This window comes from Panthera leo, chromosome F3 (assembly GCF_018350215.1).
Source record: "Panthera leo isolate Ple1 chromosome F3, P.leo_Ple1_pat1.1, whole genome shotgun sequence".
NCBI lineage: Eukaryota > Metazoa > Chordata > Mammalia > Carnivora > Felidae > Panthera > Panthera leo.
Genome location: NC_056696.1, coordinates 13,975,864 through 14,001,081, shown reverse-complemented (window position 1 = coordinate 14,001,081; position 25,218 = coordinate 13,975,864). Strand labels below are relative to the sequence as shown.

The 25,218-nt window shown below is 39.4% G+C and overlaps 1 protein-coding gene across 1 annotated transcript; it reads right to left on the bottom strand.

Moving 5' to 3' along the window:
• Positions 1-530: 530 nt before the first annotated feature.
• Positions 531-24,033, bottom strand: FMO3 (flavin containing dimethylaniline monoxygenase 3). The gene is made up of 9 exons (XM_042925281.1): positions 23,966-24,033; positions 22,906-23,043; positions 14,815-15,003; positions 11,042-11,204; positions 10,556-10,698; positions 7,104-7,303; positions 4,121-4,476; positions 1,588-1,660; positions 531-876 (listed from the first exon to the last, which is right to left on the bottom strand). The coding sequence occupies exons 2-9, from the start codon at positions 23,035-23,037 to the stop codon at positions 531-533; spliced, it is 1,602 nt and encodes a 533-aa protein (XP_042781215.1). The 5' UTR covers positions 23,038-23,043; positions 23,966-24,033.
• Positions 24,034-25,218: the final 1,185 nt, after the last annotated feature.

Here is a 25,218-nt window from a genome sequence, read left to right as displayed (position 1 = left end):
TTCTTGTTAATTTTCATTATAAACCAGGTCTCCATGCTATGGAGGCCCAGGAACAGGACATATTGCCTAGAGGATCTGGCATAACACAAAAATAGAATTAATAGCCAAATTCCCTTCTTGAGCCTCCTGCAAATGGTTTGTAGAGATGGCCTGAGAATATTACAACTACTCTGCTGAATTTGCTTTTTGTTTAGATTTGAAGTATGTATTTTAAACCTTGTGTAAAGGAGGAGAGGAACTATGTCAAAATGTTTCAGGAGACAATTGAGGTTAGAGATGAAGACCACAGTTCTGATTATGAAATGTTAGTGGAACCTAAAAAGAAATGATTAATGCTCTCTTTAGGTCATGGCATGATTCTTAAAGAGGCTTATTTAAAAGCCTAGAAATAGTAATGCTTTACTGACTAATGCCTGCTGAATAGGGAAGTAGGAGGTGTGAAATTCTTAATTTTTAAATAGAAAAGTTCCCCCCCCCCCCCGCCCCGCCCCAGGTATTCTCAGTAACTTTCAACATCTTGGGGAGAATGATCATTGGATCCAAGCCAGGAAAATAGCAACAACCAGAATGGGAAGAGCAAGAAGCCTGACCCAACGGCAAAGCAAGCAAGGCTTCAGGGGAGTTCCAACCGCTCTCGTCTTCATGGGTTTCAGGGTCCGGTCCCACTGGGTCAGGATGGCCTTCCTGGCTCCTGGCCACTTCCCTGGGCCCACCAGCCTAAACTGGTATGGGCTGCAAGGGCCAAAGAAAACCTCCACAGCCAATTTGGGATCTGTGAGAAACAGCCACGGGATGTTGGGCTTTGCCCCAATGAAGGAGGCAAGCTCATCCATGTAATTAATATAATCTGTCTGCATGGTGTTGCTGGTGCCAAACCTAGAGGTGGGAGAGGAAACAGGACTGTGGATACTGAAGCTCTATGTAGGACGTCTCACAGGAACAAGAACAGGGGAAAATGCCTCACAGCTTTTTATCAGAGGGAATCAATGTCAATCCCTTGTGTTGGTAAGGGGACCTTGCTCATTTATTCTGTGCTTTGGTAGCTTTCCAAGAGATTTGCATACCGACCTCAACTGGACATTTCCCAAGACTGCACAGTAACTGAAAGGCATTTTTATCCCCGTTCATAAGTGGAAATTGTCGCTTACTCATGAAGTTCATGCATGGCCACTGAGCTAATTAGTGACAGAGATAGGACTAGAGCTCAATTATCCTGACTATTCTCATTTGCTGACTCATGTTCATTAGAGCCATCCATTTGGAGGGCATCCTCTGTATCTTACAGGATTTATAGACTGGAAAATAGGAGCCCACATTCATGCACTCCCAGACTCCTCTGATTTCTAATCCTTTCTGGGTCTTCGTTCTGTGCTATATTGCAGGAGCCATGGAGGGATGGATTAGGACCGAGTACCATGTCAAGTGCAAAGGAAATCTTCCATAAATACTTGTGGAATGGATGAATTTAGCTCATAGCTGTCGTGCTAATGACCTCACCCTGGACCATGTAAGACTAGAGTAGTTCCAAGGATTCACATTTTTTTTTTTATGGAAACCATAGACCCTCTTTACAATAGATGCTCTTACCATTTGAGCCTTTCCCTCATTTTTTTATCAATATCATTCATCATGTCTGTTATAGAAGGCAAAGTGCAAGTTCCTAAAACAAAAGAAAAGATAAAGGGAAAGATATGAAAATAGTTAAATAAGTCTGGCATAAGATCAGCCTGCAACGTTTTCTTCTTAATAATGGGTTATGAATCACATCAGTATTTCCATTTTGGGGGGGGGGTCATTGTCTAGCAAAGTAAAATCCTGAGCCAATCAACAGGCAGTCATTTTGAGAGAAATACACAAGTCATTTCCAGTCTTCTCAGAATTGAGATGTCACATAATTAAAAACCAAGAGCCATATAGCATTTTATCTTTGTATCTTTGCTGTTTAAACAAGTTAGAAGATGTTTAAAATCAGTTTCAAGGATTATATTCTAGTCTCTCAGCAGTATTTTTTAAAGAATGTTATCTAATAGTTTATAGCCAAAGGTAAATTGGCATCTCTTTTTTAAGATATAAGAAAAAAAAACTTCATAGGAAACTATCCTCCTTTGTCAGAAAAAGGAATTTCCAACACATAACATGTAGAATTTAGTCAAGCCCCAAGTTTCTCTCTGAAGAGCCAACAGTTCCTAGGTGAGACGGAGGATATGGATTATGCACAAGTCACCAAGAACATGGGCAAGCCCCTAGAGACCAGATCCGAGCTGGGACTGCTCTAGGATTTCAGGCTCATTCTGGAATAGTTAGCACACTTCTCTGAAACCCATACCAAAACATTCTTTTGAGCCCAGAGATACTTCAAATTTAGGGTGGTTTCTTTGGTAATTTTGGGATCACCTTGAACAAGACTAGAATGCCCAGATCTGATTGCTCAGAAACATACCATGATTGCCTAACTTCCTGTTCCTGCAAACCTTACAGATAGGGTCACTTGAACAGCCTCTTTAGGTATGGCCTTGTTCCAAAACTTGGAACCTATTCTGTCCTTGGGCAGAAGGAAGATCAAGAAGGAAGAGCTTCTGCTCAGTAGCCCACCAGCTACTATCATTGGGTTGCCTGTAACTGGCCCCTCTGTCCTGGTACTTGGGTTCCCCCAAATTGAATTATTTGCTTTATCATTCATTTCTCCTTAGGCTGAGTGTTTGCCTTGGATCATTGCCTCCTTTCTTCAGAGCCCAGATTACAATTTATCTTAACAGAATAAGTGTCCTACCCTCTAATGCCAGTCTCCCTGAGCCTTGAACCTTAAGCTTACTTTATTCCTAGTGGGATTTCTTGTCATCACCTTCCTGGCTGCTGCCTCACTGGTGCAACATTCACACTGCAACATATTTCTGCCTTGGATGAAAGAGTGAAGGAGATTTAAAGAGATCACTGATATGCATGACTGCAATGGTGTGGGTGACAGCCTGGGGGATGAAAGGTGTCTCAGTATACCTAGTGGAAGGTTCCAACCTCCTGTATAAAAGAACATTTAAATTCCAGCATGTCAAGTAGGACTGGAAGCCTTACATAGGGCTTCGAAGGAAGTAGGCCTGCTAAAATCTCTTTCCAGAAGTTTTATACCTCTAGGACCAAACAAACTTTGCACATTCAATTTCTTTAACCACGGACTTTTGGTTTTATGATTTGAATCTTTGCACGCCTGCATTTAAACCTTGGTGGGAATCTGATCCTCGTATCTTCTGCTGGAGGATGCTGACTGCTTTCCATACCTGACCCCAATCAAGTTTGTTGTTGTTATTATTATTTTTTAATACAGGAACTCAGTATTTCCCTACCTTAGAGACTGGTCATCTACTACATCTAGTACTTTCTGCTTCTAATGATCCATTGCTTGTTCTTATCGGACACACGGCAAGGAAAAAGAACAAAAAAAACACTGCCTTTCCAGCAATCATAATTTCTTCCATGAGTGTGGATATTGGAAGCTGGCTGGATATTGGCTTGGAAACATCTCTTATGAACCTTTTAAGCAATGTCATTCTACTGAGTTTTGAAATCATAATTTTATAAAATTGTCATGCATTTAAGACCAAAAGCTCCGGTGTTCTTAAGTTTAATGAAAGTCAACCACTTTAAGGAGTTATAAATCACAAAATACTCCCTGAATAATATCTTGTAATATTGCATATGATAATCCAATGTAATATTTTTTAATTGCCTATAAAATACAATACTAAAAATATAGAATTATAGATTCAAAACCAGATGGGACCTAGAATTTTCCCCTTGTTATTAGGATGATTGTTTTCACAAAGACTCAAAGGCATTTTTATTGGCATCCATCTTCCCCATTGGTGACCTTGTTTGTCTACTTACCTTTTTTAAAAAAAAAAAAGTTTATTTATTTATTTTTGAGAGAGAGACAGAGACAGAGAGAGAGAGCATGAGCCAGGTAGGGGCAGAGGGAGAGGGAGAGAGAATCCTAAGCAGGCTCCTTTCTGTCAGAACAGAGCCCAACATGGGGGCTGAACTCACGACCATGAGACTGAGACCTGAGCTGATATCAAGAATCGGATGCTCAACCAATTGAGCCACCTAGGCACCACTGTCTACTTACCTTTTACTACTTTTACTGCCCAGCGAGCTTGCAGGTCAACTGTGGGAATGGCAGCCCCAAGGGACTGGACCAAACCAATTATTCCCAGGGTTGGCTTCTCCAGTGATGGAGGGAAAATGTCTTTAAACAAGGTGATCTCATTGTTTCTGCTCTTAATGATAGACTCATCAAAGAAGGGGTAGACATAACCATAGCCTGTTGCAAAAATGACACAGTCGATGGCTTCAAACACTGTCCCATCCTCAAAAATGGCCGAAGTCTCTGTGAATTCTTTGACATTAGGCTTAATGGACACTGTGCCACACAGAATGCAGGCTGGGAGCTCATCGTTAAACACAGGTTCTTTCCTCAGGGTTCTGTATGGAAAATAGAGACAGCCACTAGAACGGTAATATTTCCTCTTTGTTTTATTGGTCCATAATGATTAATTAATAATCAATTAAGAAGGAAGGAGAAAACTACCCAAGATTTTTTTCTTGTGCCATGGAGTGTCACCAATATGACTGAAGAACGAAACTGAAGTAAGGCAATGTTGTGAATTAAGAAAAGTTGCCTTTTGCCACTCCTTTCTCTATTTCCTGTGATCTTTTCTCTCCCACAGAGCTCCAGATCTCAGAATTAATCACCCAAGCCCTATCCCCTGTGAAAGCTTTGTCAGGAAAGATCCTAAATCAGAGTCCGGGGGTATTTGGATTTTTTTTCTTCACTTCTTATTAGCTGTGAACCTTGATCAAATGAAAGTTTCTTAATTTATCTTGCTTCATCTTTCTCATCTGGAGCAGCAGTAACTGTTATGCCCACCTTGGGTCATTGGGAGATGGAAATAAGACAAAGATCCTAGCCGGGTTTCTAATAGAGGGTGAGGTATGAGCCTCCTGCTCTTGTCAAGGCCACCAAGATCCTCAAACTGCCAGATCCAATGATCCATTGTCACTTGTCATCTTACTCAACTTATCAGCGGCGTTGGACACAGTTGATGGTTTCCTCCTTCTTGAAACACTGCCTTCATTTTGCTTCCAGGTCATCACTCTCTCAAGTCCCTTCCTATCCACCTGCTATTCTTTATTAGTGTCTCCCACTGAACTCTCCTCTTCCTGACCTCTCTCTGAACAATGACATGCCCCAGGACTCAGCCTTCAGACCTTTTGTCTTCTTCATCTACATTCACCTTTCAAGAGATGTCATCTGGCTTCATTTCTTAAAGTATTATCTATACTCTGGTGAATCTGCATTTTTAACTTATGGTTTGAGTCTTTCTTGTCTTGTGTATCACAAGCCTGCTCAACATTCTTCTACAATGATGACTCACAATGACTCATAGGCCTTTCAATTTTGAGATGTTTCAAACTAAACTTTGCTTCTCCCACGGTCTTCCACATCCCATAAAAACTGTCAACTCCACCCTCGCATCCTTGCTCAGTTCAAGAGTTTGGAATACATCTCCGAACTCTTTTCTTGTTCTCACATCTGTTAGCCAACCTAACAGAAAATCCTATTTGGGTTTACCTTTAAAGTATATCCCAAATCTGACCATTTCTGAGCACTTGCTGCTAACAAGCCTAGTCTAAGCCACCAGCCTCTGTCATCTGGGTTTTTGACAATAGCTTCTTAACTAGTCTTTTTGCTTCCTTCCTTGACCTACCTCTATACACTGAATGATGACCACAGGTCCAGAGTGATTTCTTCAAATTAACTTGGATCTTGTCAGATGCTTGTTATGGCTTCCCATTGCATTTAGAGTAGAAGCCAGTGTCCTTACAATGGCTTACAAGGTGCAATGCCATCTGGCCATTTTGATGTCTTTTGGTTTTATCTCTTACTACTCTTACTCTCCCCATCCTCTTTTCCCCATGGAGAGAAGTCCATTGAACACGCCAGTTTGTTGAACATGGCAGTCATGGCCCTGAAGAGGCAATGCCCTAACTGTTTCCTCTGGAATACTTTCCCCCAGACACTCCCCTGGCTCAGTTCCTCAGCTCCTTCAGGGATTTACTTAAAAGTCCCCTCCTCAGTGAGGCCTCCTCTGGGAATGCTGGCAGCTCTCCCCATCACCTCTGCCTTCTTTGTTCTTTTCTTCATAGTACACATCAGCATATGGTCTTCTGCTATCTGTCTCCTGTCTGTTTCCCACTGCCAGAAGGTAAGCTCGTGAAGACAGGGATTTTGAGTGTCTTTTCACAACTACAGTCACGGAGCTCAATATAGGACCTGACACACAATAAACGCTTAATAAATATTTGTTGAATAAGTTAACTTTGATGTAAACAGTTTATAATTTGGATTTTTCACTCCATGTCAAGGTAATTTCTTATGTGCCTGAGGGTTATATCTAGGGGGATATGATAGGGAAGAGTGAGGAGGAGGCTGAAGAAGCAGACATTGTGACCACATTGCAGTGGGAGGACTCTGTTAAGGGTGGGTGATGAGAGTGCAGCACAGGGAAAGCCTTGCTTTGCTTAACTGAACTTTTCCACGAAGTGAGAGGCAGGAGAGTAAGGTGGCTGAGAGCAAGAAGCTCTGGAGTCAGCAGATCTGGGCTCATTTTGAATACTGCTTCTGCCTTCTGCCTATGGGACTTTGGCAAAGTTAGTAACTACATTGAACCTCAGTTTCTCATCTTTAAAATGGGCATTATAATAGAGATGTAGTAATTGTTGTGAGGATAAAATGAGATAATGCACGTGAGAGCCTTGCTGGGCTGCATTAAGTGCTTAAAACATGTCAAATATTATCGTTGCTCTAGGGACTAATTCTCTAGGGACTCTAGGGACGTGTATAACTTTCCAGCTGTGCAAATATGGGAGGGAGGATTGTGAAATGGGAAATAACTCCAAATGTTTGCAGTTCTTCATCCTCTGAAATGTGAGACATGATTGCTTCACTAATATTATTTTGGTTGGTTTGGGAGTTACAACAACACACATTGTGAATTGTTGACACTGAAATGCAAGTAACAGGCATATCATATTTAACTCTGCTTTACCCATTTAAAGGCATCAAACCATAGTTCTCGTGCTTGAATTTTGCATTCATTTTCTTCTTGTACCACCAGTCAGAGATGGCTTTTGGCAAGTTGTTCTTGAGGAAGGTTTCAAATCGATTGACAAACACCATGTCCCATGGATAACCATCATCCCAGACCCGGCTTATCACCCAGGAGCCACTTCTGGAACTGATGATGACCTTAAAAAAACAGCAATTTTTAAACATTAGAGCAGTGACTGTTTGTAGTGGGTATTGTGGTGTGTCCCTCAGGTCTGGGGGAGTTGGGGAGTTGTCACAGCAGCTAGTGTGAGTGTTGTCTCATGGCTTTCGGCTGTCAGCCCTCTTTGAGAATTGCTTTGGTTGAAAAGAGGGCCTCACCCAAAGTCTTATGCCCTTTCTGTATTTCTTGCCTTCAGTGACTGTTTGATACCTGGTCTCTCATCCCAACTGGGGACAAGTCAGAAGTGTAGCTTTGGAGTAGTGTAAAGGGAAGCATCCTTCCTTTGGCTCTCTCATCTCCCAAGTAAATTTCCTGCGTCTTGTCTACATCTCAGGACCAACCACCCTGTCATCTCCTCTGATGGAGGTGCCCAATACCTAAATTCTCATCCCATTTCCTCTAGTGCTTAGCTGGTAACCATTGTCTACAACCAAGCAATGATGACCCCCGAATAGGCATTTCGACTTAAAAAGCCTTTCCCCATCCTGAAAGAAGGGAAGAAAGACATCTGGCATCTGAAAACCATAGGCTCAAATCTTGGCTCTCCTACTTACTACTAATGTGATTTGTGGCAAATTCCTTTAACTTCTCTAATACTCAGTTTCCTTATTCGTAAGATGGAGATAATAGGTACCCGCCACATCAAATCTGTGGGAGAGCCGATGCAGTGTGCTAGCCATGCAGTACGACCACCATTGCCTGACATGGAGGATGCATTCCTTTCCTCCCCTTCTGTCACGATCATCCCTAATGGTATAGTTTTTCAGGCATTTTTGCAGAATTTTTCTTATCGGGGCACCTGGGTGGCTCCGTTGGTTAAGCATCCAATGCATAAAAAAAAGTTTTTTAAATGTGTGTTTATTTTTGAGAGAGAGACAGAGACAGAGACAGAGGGTGAGTGGCGGAGGGGCAGAGAGAGAGAATCCCAAGCAGGCTCCTCCCTGTCAGCGCAGAACCCGACGGGCGGCTTGATCTCATGAACCGTGAGATCGTGACCTGAGCCGAAATTAAGAGTTGGCTGCTTAACTGACCGAGCCACCCAGGCGCCCTGCAAGAACTCCCTTTGCTACCTCGTCAACCATATGACTCATAAATATCCTTCTAGGACTGGTGCAGATCTGCCCACTTGGTGAGGCCTCCAGTTCCATGATCAGAGCGGTTAGTTCCTGAATCACCGGGGGCAGCCTTTGTCCTGGTGGCCTCTTGTGCTGTTGTTAGGTTGTTAGGCTTTCCACTTAACTCTTGAGGTTATGTTTAATTTATATCCTATGGAGGTATTATTTTCGCAAGCACATTTGAAGTTCTTGGAGGAGAGGGGACACAAAGTCGACTTCTCTGTGTCTCTATGCTGTCTAGTATGAGCAGGCAAATAGGAGTATATTTTTATGCCATTTATCCTGTCATGACCTCCTTGCTTCACTCATGGCAATACCATCATTTAAAATAGACTTATGTTGAGGATGCTATCACATCAGTAGGCATAGCATCTAGAGAGAAGATTCCTGTCTGTGGGGGCGCCTGGGTGGCTCGGTGGTTGAGTGTCCGACCTTGGCTCAGGTCATGATCTCGCAGTCTGTGAGTTCGAGCCCCGCGTCAGGCTCTGTGCTGACAGCTCAGAGCCTGGAGCCTGCTTCGGATTCTGTGTCTCCCTCTTTCTCTGCCCCTCCCCCGCTCATGCTCTGTCTCTCCCTCTCTGCCAAAAATAAATAAACATTTAAAAAAAAGAGAAAAAGATTCCTGTCTGTGGGCTTCTAGAATCTTTCAAGGCTAGTAGGCAATGTTTGTTCAAACTCCTTCCCGTGACCTTATGGGCCCTGTATCACCTCTACTCCATCTCCTCTCCAACCTCTCCTCCTACCATTCTTTTCCAGACCCACTGAGCTGCAGCAAAGGGGTCTTTCCTCAGTTTCTTGAGACTCTAAGCTTCTTCCTGCTTCAAGACCTTCTTCCTGGAATCCTCTTCTTTTTTTTTTTTTTATGTGAAATTTATTGTCAGATTGGTTTCCATACAACACCCAGTGCTCATCCCAACAGGTGCCCTCCTCAATGCCCATCACCCACCTCCCCTCCCTCCCACCCCCCATCAACCCTCAGTTTGTTCTCACTATTTAAGGGTCTCTTATGGTTTGCCTCCTTCCCTCTCTGTAACTTTCTTTTTTTTTCCCCTTCCCCTCCCCCCTGGTCTTCTGTTCCTGGAGTCCTCTTCTGACACTGAGCCCCTTCCTCAACTTTTAGTCCTCAGCTTCAATGTCATCAGCTGAAAAGAGCCTTTCCACTCTTGTCTGAGGCAGCTCACCCTGATTATCCACTCTTAAAGCATGCTTTTTCTTTCTTTACTAGCACTTTTCACAATTTTCAAATTATTTGTGCATTTACTTCTTTAATGTCTGTTTTCCACCCTAGACTCAGTTCTGGGGTGGGTGTCATGCCTGTTTTGTTCACCACTTTCTCTCCAGCACCCAAGCCAGTGCTTGGTTAAGCATTTGTTGAGGCACATAGTAGGCCCTCAACAAATAACTATGGGGATGACTGTATGCATGAATGACTATAGAACTCGGTATTGCTGAAATCATGTTTAAATGCTTTAACTCCTTCGGCGCTTGGGTGGCTCAGGCAGTCAGGCATCTGACTTCGCTCAGGTCATGATCTCATGGTTCATGGGTTGGAGCCCCGCGTCGGGCTCTGTGCTGACAGCTCAGAGTCTGGAGTCTGCTTCAAATTCTGTGTCTCCCTCTCTCTGCCCCTGCCCCCACTGGCACTCTGTCTCTCTTTCAAAAATAAACACTTTTAAAGAATTAAATGCTTTGACTCCTTACCAAAATCGCAAAGTAGATTCTCTTTTTATCTGTTTTATTTATCTTTATGAGAAAACCGACACTTGGAGGGATTGAAGGACTTGACCCAAGAGTATCAGAGTCATGACCTTAACCCTACATCCACACTAGCTTTGGAGGAATTGGTTAGACACCTGTTAGACACCAAACGTCCTGAAGAAGATGACTGTTGAATGACCTCACTCCCTGCTGATGATCTGCCTTTGTCAGACCAAACTATTGAAAACCTCACCTATTGTGGAGGGAAGCTGAAATAAAAGAAACACTACTTAGTCTTCCTGTCAAGAGCCCTGTGCCCTGCTGCTTCCCCCGCCCCCGGTTTCCTAACATGTCTTTCCAGTGGTAATTATTTCTGTTCCTTTAAAGATAGTTCCCCGAGTACCTGAGAAACAGTACCTGTTTAGCTGTGCGGCTGAGTTCTGTGGCAATATCACAGCCCGAGTTTCCCAGGCCAATCACCAGGACTCGCTTCCCCTTGAATATTCCTGGTTCCTTATATTCCCGGCTGTGGAAGCATTTGCCTTTAAAAAGTTTTAGTCCTGAGTGAAAAGTGGGAAACATATGAGTCATTTGGTTTCCATTTAAAAATCCGCTATAAAAGGCTTGTAGGTGAATGCAGTCAGAATGATATGGAACTTCAACACTCCAGGAATATTACATATAATAGAAGCATATGTTAATTTAATCATATATATATATATATATATATATATATATATATATATATATACACACATATATACTATATACTATATACATATGTACTATATGTGTGTGTGTATATATATATATATATATATATATATATATATATTTAAAAAACATGATCAAGATAGTCATTCGTGCCAAATGTATAGATGGCAGCCTAAATTTCACCCTTACCTGGAAAGGACTCTTTTGGTAGGTTGGGGTACACGTGGTGTCCAGAACAAATTAATACAGCATCAAAGATAGTGGATTCTTTTTTACCATCCCTTTCAGTGGTAACATCCCATTGGCCAGTGACTGAGAAATCAGGACGTTTATTTACACTAGATACGAGTGTCTAAAAGAAATAGAGAAAGACAGACTTCTTTTCTATGCTAACAGTTAGATTTGGCACCAACTTGATAGAACAGTATGGAAAAAAATTGTTAACATTGGATTAGGAAAAATACTTAATTCATTCTTAAGGTACATATTATGAATTTAAAATTCAAGAAAATCAAACATGAAATGGTAAATACATATTTTTGTCCTCACATGGCTTCTTGTGCGTAACCAATATGTTCTGCAGACCAGAGTGACTCCCCTCTTGGAGATATGATGTGAATTTAATCACAGCTTACAACTGGCATGTACCACACATACTGAGTAATCTAGTGGATGATAGTTTTTTGTTTTTTTGTTTTTTTAAATTTTTTTTAACGTTTTTTATTTATTTTTGAGACAGAGAGAGACAGAGCATGAATGGGGGAGAGGCAGAGAGAGAGGGAGACACAGAATCAGAAGCAGGCTCCAGGCTCTGAGCCATCAGCCCAGAGCCCGACGCGGGGCTCAAACTCACAGACCGCGAGATCGTGACCTGAGCTGAAGTCGGACGCTTAACCGACTGAGCCACCCAGGCGCCCCAGGATGATAGTGTTTGTAGTAACAACTACCTCCTAATATACCTCTCCCATTTTATTTTTTAATATCATTGTTGTCTTGGAGTGAAAGATACTGTCTATATTCATAGCATAAGTTCTCAATTTTAGTGTGCACAAGCATTACCTGGAAAGCTTGTCGAAGAACAGACTCCTGGGCCACATTCCTAGGTATTCTGAATTAGTAGGTCTGGCACAGGACATGAAAATTTGATGTTCTGACAAGTTCCCAGGTGATCTTAATGCTATTTGGCCCATACATTGAGTCACACATGATTAGATTATCAATAAATATTTATTCACAGCTGAATGGCTGCCTGTTGGTTGGTATGTTTCCTCTTCAAATTTTTTTTTCAGTTCTTCTGGTTACATTGGAAAGAGAATCTCTGTTTGATATGAATTGTTCTTTTTTCTTTCTTTTTTTTAAAGTCAGCTCCACATCCACTGTGGGGCTAGAATTCATGACCCTGAGATCAAGAGTTGAATTGTTCTTATCAACTTTATTATGTATAGCATCTCATTCATATTAAACAATATGTCTATCCGCCCTTTCAGCAGGGGAAGGTGGGTGATGGGTATTGAGGGCACCTTTTGGGATGAGCACTGGGTGTTGTATGGAAACCAATTTGACAATAAATTTCATATATTAAAAAAAAATAAAAAAAAATTAAAAAAATAAACAATATGTCTACACATATCTGTATAATATCTTTGTTATTTATGAAATATAACAAAACAAGCACTTATAAATTCATGAGGTCTTGCATATCATTTGTTTAGAATAACTCTGGGATTATGAATTTATGGTTCCTTTTTGGGTTATATCTTCTGTTTGTTGCAGCTGGTTTACAGAAATGCAACTGATCTGTATATATTGATCTTATATATTACCACTTTGCCCAATATTATTATATTAATTGCTATTAAACCTAGTAATTCATCTCTAGATTCTTTTGGGTTTTCCATATAGAAAGTCATATCATCTGTGATGAATGCCGATTTTTTCTAGTTGTCATTCCTTTTACTTATTTTCCTTTACTTGCTGTACTGTTTCTTAAATTTCTTAAGACTATTGAAAAGAAGTAGTAATAATAAGAATCCTTGTTTTCTTCTGGATTTTAAAGGCAATGATTCCAACTCTGCACTCTTTAGCACAGCACTGTCCAGTAGCAATATGACACGAACAACTTATGTAATTAAACATTTTCTAGTAGTCACATTAAAATAGAAAAAAATGTATAATTTAATCCAATCTATCTGATGTTTTGTTGTTTTAATAAGTAACCTACATAAACATTGTTAATAGGTATATTATATTCTTTTTCATAATAAGACTTTGATATCCAGGGTGTTATTTTATGCTTCTAGTACATCTCAATTTTGGGCTAGTGATTACTATACTGAACAGTGCAGATTTAAGATGTTTGTATGTTTCCATGGGTCAAGAAAATTCCTTTCTAATCTTAATCTGGTGAAACTTTTTTCTTTGCTTTTCTCTTTTTCTTTCTTTTATGTAGAAATAGATGTTAAATTTTACTTTTCAGAAGTTGGTAAATGTATGGTTTTCTTCCTGTAACAGGGTTTTATACTGAGTTACATGTTTATGTTGCATGATATTAAAATTCTCTGTATCCTTAGCCCAAACTTATCTCAATGAAGATAGTTAATTTTTAAAAATATTTTGCTGAATTCATTTTTGAAGGTTTTTTTTTTCCCACCAATTTTCATGGGGAGCTATGCCTATAATTTTCCTATTTCCTATTAATCTTGTCTGCTTTTGATGTCATGGTTATAATGTCATGGGATAAGTTTGGAAGTCATACTTTATTTTTTAGTCTCTGGAAGAGTTTATAAAATATTGAAATAGTTTGTTCATTGTAAATTTGGAACTACCTATAGAATATTTTTTTAATGGGTAAAATTTTAGTTTCTGAGTCAAAAGAACTCTAAGTTACCAAGGACTATTCAGACTTTCTACTTCTTTTTGTGCGAGTTTTGGAAAGTTTAAAATAAAAAAGATTTTAAAATTTAACCAATTTAAACATTATTTGGCAATGCTTTTATAGTTTTCTTGTTATATATTTTTTTCATCTGCATCAGTTTTATCCATTGTTTTTGTTTCTAATATTATTTGTTTGTATCTTTGTTCCTTTTTCCTCAAACTGTCAGCTATTTGTTTTTGTTTGTTTATTTTGTTTGTTTTTTTGGCTTTTCGAAGGATGAATTTTCAATCATCATAAGATGTTTTTAAAATTTCATTAAGTTCTCTTTACTACCTTGCTCATTCTATGTCCTTTTGGGCTTATTCTGTTTTTATTTTCCTAATTTCTTTATCTTGTTAGTTTTTCAACTTTCTTATTTTCTAATATAATCATTTAAGCTTATAATTTTCATTAAAGTTTTGGTCTCTACGCTTTCCACAGTGTTGGTATGTAGAATTTAAGTTATCATTCAGATCTAAATATCTTAAAATTTCTGTTTTAATTTCTTCTTTGACCCATAAATTGTTTAGAAAAAAAAGGAGTTTTTCATTTATAAATTCACGGTTGTTTTACATTTATGTTTCCCTTTATTGATATCTAAGTTAATGGCATTTTAGTCTAAATGTGGTATGTGGTATTTTGTAAATTTCCAATGTATTCTCTAAATCTGGGGTCAGGGAGGCCACACTCTTAAAAATGTTGACAACCAAGGGGCACCTGCATGGCTCAGTAGGTTAAGAGTCTGACTTCAGCTCAGGTTATGATCTCATGGTTTGAGATGGTCATGATCTCATGGTGAGTTCGAGTCCTGCATCAGGCTCTGTGCTGACAGCTCGGAGCCTGGAGTCTGCTTCAGATTCTGTGTCTCCCTCTCTCTCTGCCCCTCCCCTGCTCATGCTCTGTCTTTCTCTCTCTCAAAAATAAATAAAATTTTTTTAAAAAATGTTGACATCTAAGAAAGATACTGAAAAGAACAAGTAAGAATCTGAAAATAAATATAGAATTCCTCACAGTTATGCCCCGATCTAATCTTTTGATAGCATCTTACCTTAAATTGTATGTATTTCAGGAGGTCCTTTTCCTTGGCAAATACAGTGATATATTCCTGGATCTTGTTGTTGTGCATAAAGTTAGGGAAGTGATCGGGATATGGGAAGTCTGGGAAACACATCATCTCTTTGGAAGAGTTGGAAAAGACAGACTGGTAAATACTGGCCCTGCCTTCCTCTGCATGGTCCTGTAAATGTATAGTTTCAAATGAAAGAGAGTTTGTAAATAGGTACACTTACCATGGTCATGGCCAGTTCCAAATAATTATCACTCCTTTAAGTCACCTTTACCCACAAGTAAATTCAGGAAGATGAGGAATAAATTAACTTTATTTAAACAATTTGACATCAATCAAAGGAACTTAGAATGTGGAGAATATATATTTCTTAACATCTTTTCTAAGGGAAACAAATTTTAAATTTAATTATGTCTTTTTAGGAATATATAACTAGAATCAAAGAAGGAGAATTTCTGATACATTATGATATGCATTAACTTTGAGGACATTATGCTAAGTGAAATGAGTCAGTCACAAAAGGATAAATACTGTATGATTCCACTTATATGAGATATCCAGAGTTATCAAATTCATAAAGACAGAAAGAATAATGGTTGCCTGGGGCTGGGAAGAAGGAAGAATGGGGAGTGATTGTTTAACTGGTACAGAGTTTTAGTTTGGGAAGATTAAAAAAAGTTCTGAACATGGGTGATGGTATGATCGTACAACAATGTGCAAAAACTTAATGCCACAGAACTATGCATATCAAAATACATATCACTTTAACATTTCATGAGATAGTTCTGGTTAATTAGATCATAATATTTTCTCATGTACATAGGGCATAGAAAACTTAGGTTATGTTTATAATAGTGTTTTCAAATGTTTTTAACCACAACCTGTAATTAGTAATATATTTTATATTGCAACACAGCACACACACACACACCCAAACATTTTATGAATAAATCATATCCAACTACTTGAATTGCATTCTGATATTTTCTAGTCATTCCACTTAGAAATGTAGTTTGATTCATCTTTATTTCATACCACACCAACGGGTCATAGTTTCCAGTTTGAAAAACAGTGGTTTAAAAAAAACGGAAGGGTGATATTTGGAGGATTGTGTAGAAGAAAAGAGAATAGAGGCAGGAAAGAGGTTGATGTAAATCACCTAGGTCTTAAAGTTTATTCTGTGGGCTGAAATTCCAAGATTAATATACCTCAGATAAAATTGAGGGGAACACTGAGGGCAGAGTGGCTTTTGTTTTCACATTTGAAATTTTGGTGAGATTTCACTTAGTTTAAAGGCTCTGCCTGCACCAATCTGATAAGGGGAGGTTGACACAGTAGTTAAGTAGCAGTGATTAGGAAGAGGTAGGATCTTAATTTAGTGCTCTTAAGCCCATTCAGTTTGAACAGAACATAGGAGTTCCCACTTGCTCCCAAAGAGATGCAGAATTTACCTGAGACTCTTAGCAGATAGTCTACCAGAAAGTTGCCATGGAGGGGGCTAAGTGGAATATGAGTAGACAGCTATAGAGTGGACCCTTTGGGTCAGGAACTCAATGGGAAGACTGGACCTCAGGGAGGATCATCTGATGTGCTCATAATAGGCAAGTGGGGTTTAATCAGCAAGGAGGGCCACTGGCCTGACTAAGCTACGAGAGGCCAGTCACCAAGTTCATTAACTACTGTGTTCAATTTAAGATTCCTAAAGGATAAGCATGAATGATAACCAAGCAAAACAGGAACACAAAGAGACTAGAAGGGCCAGAGAACAGTCCCAGGACCTGTGTTTGAATTTGAGAAAGTTTGGCTTTCCTCCGCCCCAAGTCACATAAGTCCTTTTTCTCCATAAGTCCAGATCCAATCTTGGAAAAAGCCAGAGGTTTTGGGTGATCTGAAAGACTGAGTATGATCCAAAGGAGACCTGGAGATTGAGCTATGAAAACTTGGGGTACTCCTTTTGTCTTGGAATGCTTTTATGCTTCTCCCTATGAAATTTTGGATATTTGTTTGTTGTCCTATTTATGCTAGATATAAAAAAGTAACCTGAGCATTAATAGTCTAGTTAATGCTTACGGTCTAGGCTATTAACGAACATTAATAACCTCCACTAGTGCTTATGGATAAAACATGCAAAATATCAAAAACTCCCAAGATGAGAGAAGATCTTCTAGGACAGAGCAAGGGTTTTAGGGTTGGTGATATGCTTCACTCAACAGTCTTACGATTGTTCCCTCAACTTCTAAGTCATGTGGTAGGCAGAATTTTAAGAATGACCTTCATTGTCCCTCAGTCCTGTGTAGTCCTCTCCTCTTTGAGTGTGGGTGACACCTATAAATATCTTATCACTCCCATTGACTATGTTGTCATGCGGGCTTTATCTAAACACATAATCTCTTTAAAAGCAGAACATTTTATTTGGCTGGTAGCAGAAGCCAGTTCAGATCATGAAAAGAATTCAGCTTGCTGTTCTTGCCTTTGAAGATGGAAGTAGCCACATACCAAAGAGCCTGAGAGCCTTTAGGGGCTGAGAGGAATCCCCAATTCGTAGCCAGCAAGGAAACAAAGACCTTCGCTTAACATCAGCACGAACCTGAGTTCAGTCACAAACGTGTATGGACTTGGAAGCAGGTTCTTTTCCAGTGCCTCTAGATAAGAGCCCAGCCGAGTCAACACCTTGCTTTTGGCCTTGTGAAACCTTAAGCTGAGAATCCAGCATACTGTGCTTCTGACCTACATCATTGAGGATAATAAATGGGTGTTGTTTTGAGTTGACGAGTTTGCAGTAATTTGTTACACAGCAATAGAAAGCTAATACAAGGGTAAAGGTGAGGTACTGGAGCAAGCCAATGTTGGGAAACATTAGGTAATGTCACACTAAGGGAGGAGTTTCATAGAATAAAAATAATGCAAACCTTTGAGACAGGCTGGGGGTGCTTTTGCAACTTTGGCTGCCCCAAGATAATCAGTCTTCCTGGAAATGTTTAGCTGGTTGGTCTTCAGTTTTTCTTAGGTTCCCCCAAACCCCGATTACTGAGAAAGAAGTTGCAACATCAATTAAATACGTGATTTGTGACTTGCTCTTTTTTTTTTTAAACTTAATGATGGATATCTTACTGTTCCCACTCAGTGTTATAAAGTGCATCTCAGAGCTCATGTTTACAGACTGATTATTTTAAGGTGATCAGGTAGAAAGTTCATGAGAACTTTCCAGAGTTCTTATGGCTCCAGAGTCAATAATTGCATATTTAAATATACTAGGGTTTTTTTGAGGGAGTGGTCAACAACGAGCCAAACCCTGCTTATTTATGGAAGTAGATTTGTTCTTTTCTTATTACAAAAGTAATTCAAGCTTCTGATGAAACACGACAGATTATGTAGATACATTTAACTTTTCTTTCACCCAAAACTTTACTAAAAGGACTGTAGAAGTATCAGAGGTCTGAACTCATGGTGGGGGGGCGGGGGGTGGAAAGAGAGAGAGAGAGAGAGAGAGAGAGAGAGAGAGAGAGAGAGAGAGAAAATTAAGAACAAACAAAACCCAGCAATCACATCTTGGAAGGTACAACGTAGATGAATGATGACAACTGACTTAAGAAACCTAAGAAAGCCAAAAGCTAAGCCTTGGTCAAATCAAATGGGAACCCAGGTCTAATAATGATATTATAAGACATTCAAGGTAGTCTTTTATTTCACATGTATGATTTCTCAGAGAACTACTGGAGGATGTACTCTACTAAAAGGAGAGAATAAATTAAATAGTAGCACAACAAGGGAAACAGGGTTGCCCAGGTAATGGCAAGGTGGCCTTGATGAGGGAAAGAAGATGGCCAGAAGAACTATCCTTGATAGTTGAGAGAAGAATTAAGCTGATGGACTCGCTGATATGTTTAAACATACTGGAAGGAGAATCATAATTCTGTGGGAGAGTGTGGGCGATGAATTAGAGACAGTATTTGTAAAATTAAACAAGGGATACAGGTGATTATTAACTCCAGTGAAAACAAAAAGTGTTCAAGAAAGAAAATGTAATCAGAATCCACTAAGTGGCTCATCAATGACCAATGTTTCCATTATAACAGTATACACATGAAAGTTTGCTTAAACAAAAAGGATCATGAAACTATATGAAGAAGGAGATGAAAAATTTTGTAAATGGGGGTGACTTTTGTTCCACATAATTTAAAGGATTGCTGTTTGTACATAGCATCAAGCCATGACAAATTTTATAGGTGTAGAGGAAGTTACAAGAGATGAGTGAAATGGGCAAAAATGAATATGGTGAAACAGAGAATTTAAATTTAGGCTAAAAGAGGCCAGTTATTACTATGAGTAAGGGAAGATCCAGTGTTGCCTGATTTTCTGATTTTTCAAAAGAAGACAGATTTCTAGATTTTTATGTAAAATATTAGATTAAAATCTTAAAAACTGTATAGCTAAAATAAAATAGATCAGCTGCAGTATAAAAGCAGCCAGTTTGCTAACTCTAAAATATATAAAAATGATTGATTTTTGTCTAGTAATTTTGTGATTTGTAGCTTTTGGTGAGGTTAGAAAGCTGGGTAGTCTCAACACAAGGAGAGACTAAACATTAAAAAAAAATGATCCAGAGTAGAATAAATTCAGGGGAAGTGAACAAAGGGTTGTGTGACCAGAAAAAAAGAGCCTTTATTCATGAAACCTCAGGTCCAAATCCAGACAATTTACTGATGTATTGTTTGGGTATCTCCTGAGACAGAAAGAGATTTCCCCTAGACCTGTGGCCTAGTCCTAAAGTACTTAATTCTCTCAGTGATCAAAACAGGTGAGGGAAAGATGTTACTCTGGCTTGAGAAGGACCTAGGGAAGTGATCCAGGAAACAGCTACCAAAGTTTGATCTGTACCATGATTTTTTCACACTTAACAAACGTTTGGATACCTCTCAAAGGAAGACAAAATGCTGAGAGAATATATAATGCTGACTTTAGAAATTAAAGGTAATGAAAATACAAAATTAAAATGACTTTATGATATAATTCCATAATATGAGTTCAAGGCATACAGCTGTAAGGCTTTTAGTGGTATTTGAGAAACATGGTAAGTGATGCTGTCATCTGCAATGTGGGCCCTCTCACAGAGGTAATTAGGGAACTCTGAATAACCAATATATTAGTTTCCTGTGTACTGTTATAAATTACCACAAACTCGATGGCTTACAATAGCAGGAATCTATTCTCTCACAATTCTAAAGGCCAGGAGTCAGAAATCAGTATCACTGGGCTGAAATCAAGGTATCCATAGGGCTGTGTTCATTCCAGGGGCTCTAGGGGAGGACTCATTCCTTGCCCCTTCCAGCTTCTGGCAGATGCCAGCCTTCCTTGGCCTTTTCAGGGCCTAGAGGCCACCTGAATTCCTTGGCTAATGGCCCCTTCCTCCATCTTGAAGGTGGAAGTCACAGCATAACATCTTGAAAGCTCTCTTTCTGCCAAGGTGATCACATTACCTTTTCCCTTCTGTCTCTGGGTGTCAAATCTCTGCTTCTCCCTTATCAGCATATATGTTATGGCATTTTCAGCTCACCCAGATAATCCAGAATAATATCACCATCTCAAGATTCTTAACTTAATCATATCTTAGTTTTCCTTATTAGGGACATTTGCAAGTTCCAGGGATTAGGATCTGGTGTCTTTGGGGGCACCATTGTTCACTTGTTCAGCCTACCACAGTCCACTGGCCCATAAAGATTCATATATATCCTACATGCAAAATTCATTCACCCCATCTCATCACCCCAAAGTCTCAATCCATTGCAGCACTAAATCAAGTCCTGAATCTTATCTATATATCATCAGCTCAAAAGTCCCAAATCGCATCATCTAAATTATCTCAATCATATATGGATGAGACTCCGGGTATGATCCATCTGCAAAATGCCTTTCCCTCTGTGGACCTGTGAACTAGAAAACAAGTTCTCTTCTACTAACGTACAGCAGTGAAACAGGCATTGGGTACCAGTTATAGATGTTCCCATTCCAAAAAGGAGAGAATGGGAGGAGGAAAGGAGTTACCAGTTCCAATTTTGAAGTCCAGTAGGGTCAATGTTATTGGGTTTCAAGACCTGGGAATAACCCTCTATGTTTCAAGATTCCAACCTCTGGGCCTGCAGTGTCACCCTCTGGGGTTTTCATCTTTTTCTTTTTTTAAAAAAAATTTCTTTTAATGTTTATTTATTTTTGAGACAGAGGGAGACAGAGCGTGAGTAGGGGAGGGGCAGAGAGAGAGGGAGACACAGAATCTGAAATAGGTTCCAGGCTCTGAGCTGTCAGCACAGAGCCAGATGTGGGGCTTGAACCCACTAACCGTGAGATCATGACCTGAGCCGAAGTCGGATGCTTAACCGACTGAGCCACCCAGGTGCCCCCCTTTTTTTTTTAAATTTTTTTAAATGTTATTTTCATCTTTTTCTTGAAGAGAAACATATGTTTGCAGCTGAGTAGTTTATCATTCTATGATGGCAGGATAAAATTGTAAAGGCTTTCTTGAGCAGCAAGAGATGTGGCTGCTCTCAAAGGCTGTATCATCAGTGTCTCTCTTTAGCGATGTTTTGCAAAGTAAGTTGGAATACAAGGATTGGTTAAGATTCCTGTAGAAATCCTGCCAGATCAATAGGCCACATGCTGCAATTGTGCCACGCAGTTTACCGAGGGGTTAAGCACTCAGGCTGGAGAGACAGCCAGCTTGAATCAGGATCTTGTCTTTGCCATTTACCAGCCATTTGCCATTTCCTTTCTTTTCTTTCCTTTTTTTAAGCTTCAGATTCATTTATAAAAGGGAAAAACTCATACCTCCCTTATAGCGTTATTGCAAAGATTGAATTAAATGGGAAAAAGCATTTGGCATATAGAGTCCTCAATAAAATAGCCCTAAGAGTCAACGGTATGCTAATCTGAAGTCCTGTCAGCACATTTCAGCAACATATATTAGGCGCCACAACGTTATACAAGATTAAGCAGTTTCAGTAATTCTTTACAGCCTAGAAAATATCTGTATTAATAAGAATAATTGTCATATCCTTATAATATTTAAAGAGTTGTCATAGACACTGTCTCCTTAAATGCAAACTTTTTTATTGAGGTATAAAATATAATACTAATTTTGCACTTGAGGAGAAAATAGTAGCTTAAAAAGGGTTATTGCTCTTCTTAAATTTGCATATATGAATGGTTTATTAGAAGAAGAAGACGAAGAAGAAGACAAAGAAGAAGAAGAAGAAGAAGAAGAAGAAGAAGAAGAAGAAGAAGAAGAAGAAGGAGGAGGAGGAGGAGGAGAAGGAGGAGAAGGAGAAGGAGAAGAAGAAGAAGAAGAAGAAGGAGGAGGAGGAGGAGGAGGAGGAGGAGGAGGAGGAGGAGGAGAAGAAGGAGAAGATAGATGGAGTAGGCTTAGTGAGTGTTCCTAAGTTGGAGACAGTGAAGGAGCTGGGGCACAGGAAGGCCCTCACACCTGCTGTTATGGTTGCTAGGCGACACAGAAAGTGATTTAATGGCTGCATAGAGGCATGTCTGTTGGCAGAGTCCTTATTATGAATGCACAGAGACAAAAGGATATTGAAGAACTTCAAATCAGTGCATCCTTTTCTTGGTTCTCCTATAACTGTCTCATTAATTATACGGTTTTGGCAAAGCCAGAGTTGGCACCTGAAACCTTAAAATCTGTGGTCTGAATCACTAAGTGGACCTTTGGTAACCTCAACAAAAGAATGGGAACAGTCATTGTTTTTTAAGTGAGGAACTCATGTGATTATATTACATAAATCTAACCAATATTTGCCCTCAGATTTTATTTCTGAGTGGCTCAGTTATTAATGGTTTATCAGGGGTCAATTCTGTACACAGAGATCTTCAAAGCTAGCCCATTATCTCATTTACTTCTGAAGTAAGCAAGAAACTTTTCAACCTGCTTCTGATGCTGTGCTTTGTAGATTCCAACCTAAGAGGGATTCTAACTGTGGGGCAGTTGGTTTGGAGGCCTGTGCTCCAGAATTGTGTTGTCACACACTTCCCACCCCACTTCCTGGTCTGTTGCAGTGATGTCCCACTCACCGAGAATTTCCACAAGCCCCCAATATCTTCACTCTTCTCAAAGCAGGTGGGCTCCAGTCCTTCTTCCAGACAGCTTCTGATGGTGGCCAAACCACTGACACCAGCTCCGATGATGGCCACTCTCTTTCCCATGGTTGCCTATGCAAAGACCCAGGGCACATTTCTAGCAACAGTATTGCTGAAACTTTTTTTTTTTTTTTTGAATCACTCTTTGGCCTAATAAGAACCTTTGTTTTGCACTAAGAAAGCAATATTAAAAAAAACAGATCAGAACCTTTTTAAGTAATCTAACTACATTTTGCATTTCTCTCTGATTTTTAAAGACAATGTTTTGTTCCAAAAAAGCGCTTTGCTTTTAGTCAACTCCCCAAAATTAAGAGACTGATGGTGTAGTATATGTATTTATCCTTTTTGCTTTTACCCTTTTGTCATTGATTTTCTACTAGAGACAGTGAACATGAGAAAGATAAGGAGATTCACAACTAAAACACATATGCACACATCAATACCCACAAACATGTATGTATATATGAATGAAGAAACAAATATGCACGTGTATGTGCACACGCACACACATTAATTTCTTTCTACTTTGACATAAGACTGAATGAGGAAGAAAATCAGGGCATATTTATATTTTAGTATGCCAGGCAGTCACCTCATTCCCCCCTACAATGTTCTTCACCTTCTCAATTAAAAAAAAAAGTCTGGTCTCTTATCTAATGACAACTTCCTTCCATTAACTGCCACCCCAAACCTCCATTCTCTTTTTTAAAAATTAGATTTCCTAATCTTTTCCTGATTCTGACACTATCTTTAGGTCTTACTATTACTTCTATTTTTTTTTCTTTTTAGACAAAATCACATAGATATGCAGTGACATAGACTTGGATGACAAGAATCATGATTCTTAATTCTTAGGAAAAAAAGATCTAACAAATTAGATGTCATTCTCATTCTGCCCACATTTGTTATGAACTATAGATTCCCTTCTCCATTTACCCATCCCTCCCACCTCCCTCTCTGCCCATTATAATATCTTCCTTTTCCCCTTTTCTACCTTTTTCTTTATCTTCCCTTCTCCTCTATGTTTCAGTCCTGTCCCAGGTGTTTGGGCAGTTTGGAAGGAAAAATGTTTTCCCTGAACTAGCACTCCATGGAAGCTATTGGCAAATGGGAGGAACTGCTTTTATTTATTTAATTTTTTTTTTATTTGGGGGGAGGAACTGCTTTTAAAGAGGAACTCACTTAATGGCCCTCTTACCAATTCCCTGGGTGGGCTGGGCTCTGCCCAGTCTCCTGGCCACCTGGCACCTGCTTTCCCTTTAGTCAAGGTAAATATAATCCACTGCTTACACTCCTGGATACTCTGCTGGGAGTCAGACACTTTTTCCCAGGTGACTGCAGTTTTCTGCTCTATTTTATTGTGTTTACCTTATTTTACTCGGTCCTAATTTTAGTGGGGGGGGGGGTATCTCATAGTAGCGCCCCCTAACACTGTAGAAACCTAGCTGCTTAATTGAGATATCCCAGCAGTGAAAATGGGTGTTCTCTGCTCCTTCCTCCCGTTCTCTCTTTTGACCTTTGTGGTCAAAGGCTTGGACTTCACAAATTTGTATTTCTTTGATTCTGGGACAGTGTGCCATCCTGGAAAAGATCAAGTTTAATAAATTGATCCATTACTACCAGGTAAAATTATATTGGCTAGGACCAAGCAAGCTAACTCCCACTCATGAAATACAGTGAAATTGCTAAAAATTGGTTCCCCATCGAGCATTTTCTTACATCAACTAAAATTATGACGCCTCAATTATTCTACCCAGGTAATCCCTTAATTGAGCAGGTGATACTTAGCAGAAACTGGCATATATCTAATTTTTTGAGGAGCTGCTTTTTTATGTCTTTTGAAGATGGTAGCCGTGCTCATCTGTAAAGTAAACGTGGTTAACTGGACGGAGAGACTTCAGATCTTCGTTCTGTCTCTTACAGCTGTTTGGCTTTGAGCACGTCATTTAACCTCTCTAATTCTTGGTTTCTTCATTAATGAAATAGGGATACTTCACTACTACCATCTGTATTGCTCGGTTGTTGCAAGGATTACAGTATATTTATGTATATATATATATACACATTTATAGATGTATATATATATTTGTACATATACACATATGTGGCATGTAGTTAGCAATTACTAAATGGCAAATGTGGATTGTTGGTAAGTTTTTTTTTTCTTTAAATCATGGGGTTCACTCAATTTTTTAGGGCTACAGTTCAGACCACGTGGTTTTATCTCATTTCTCATACAGCTCTTTA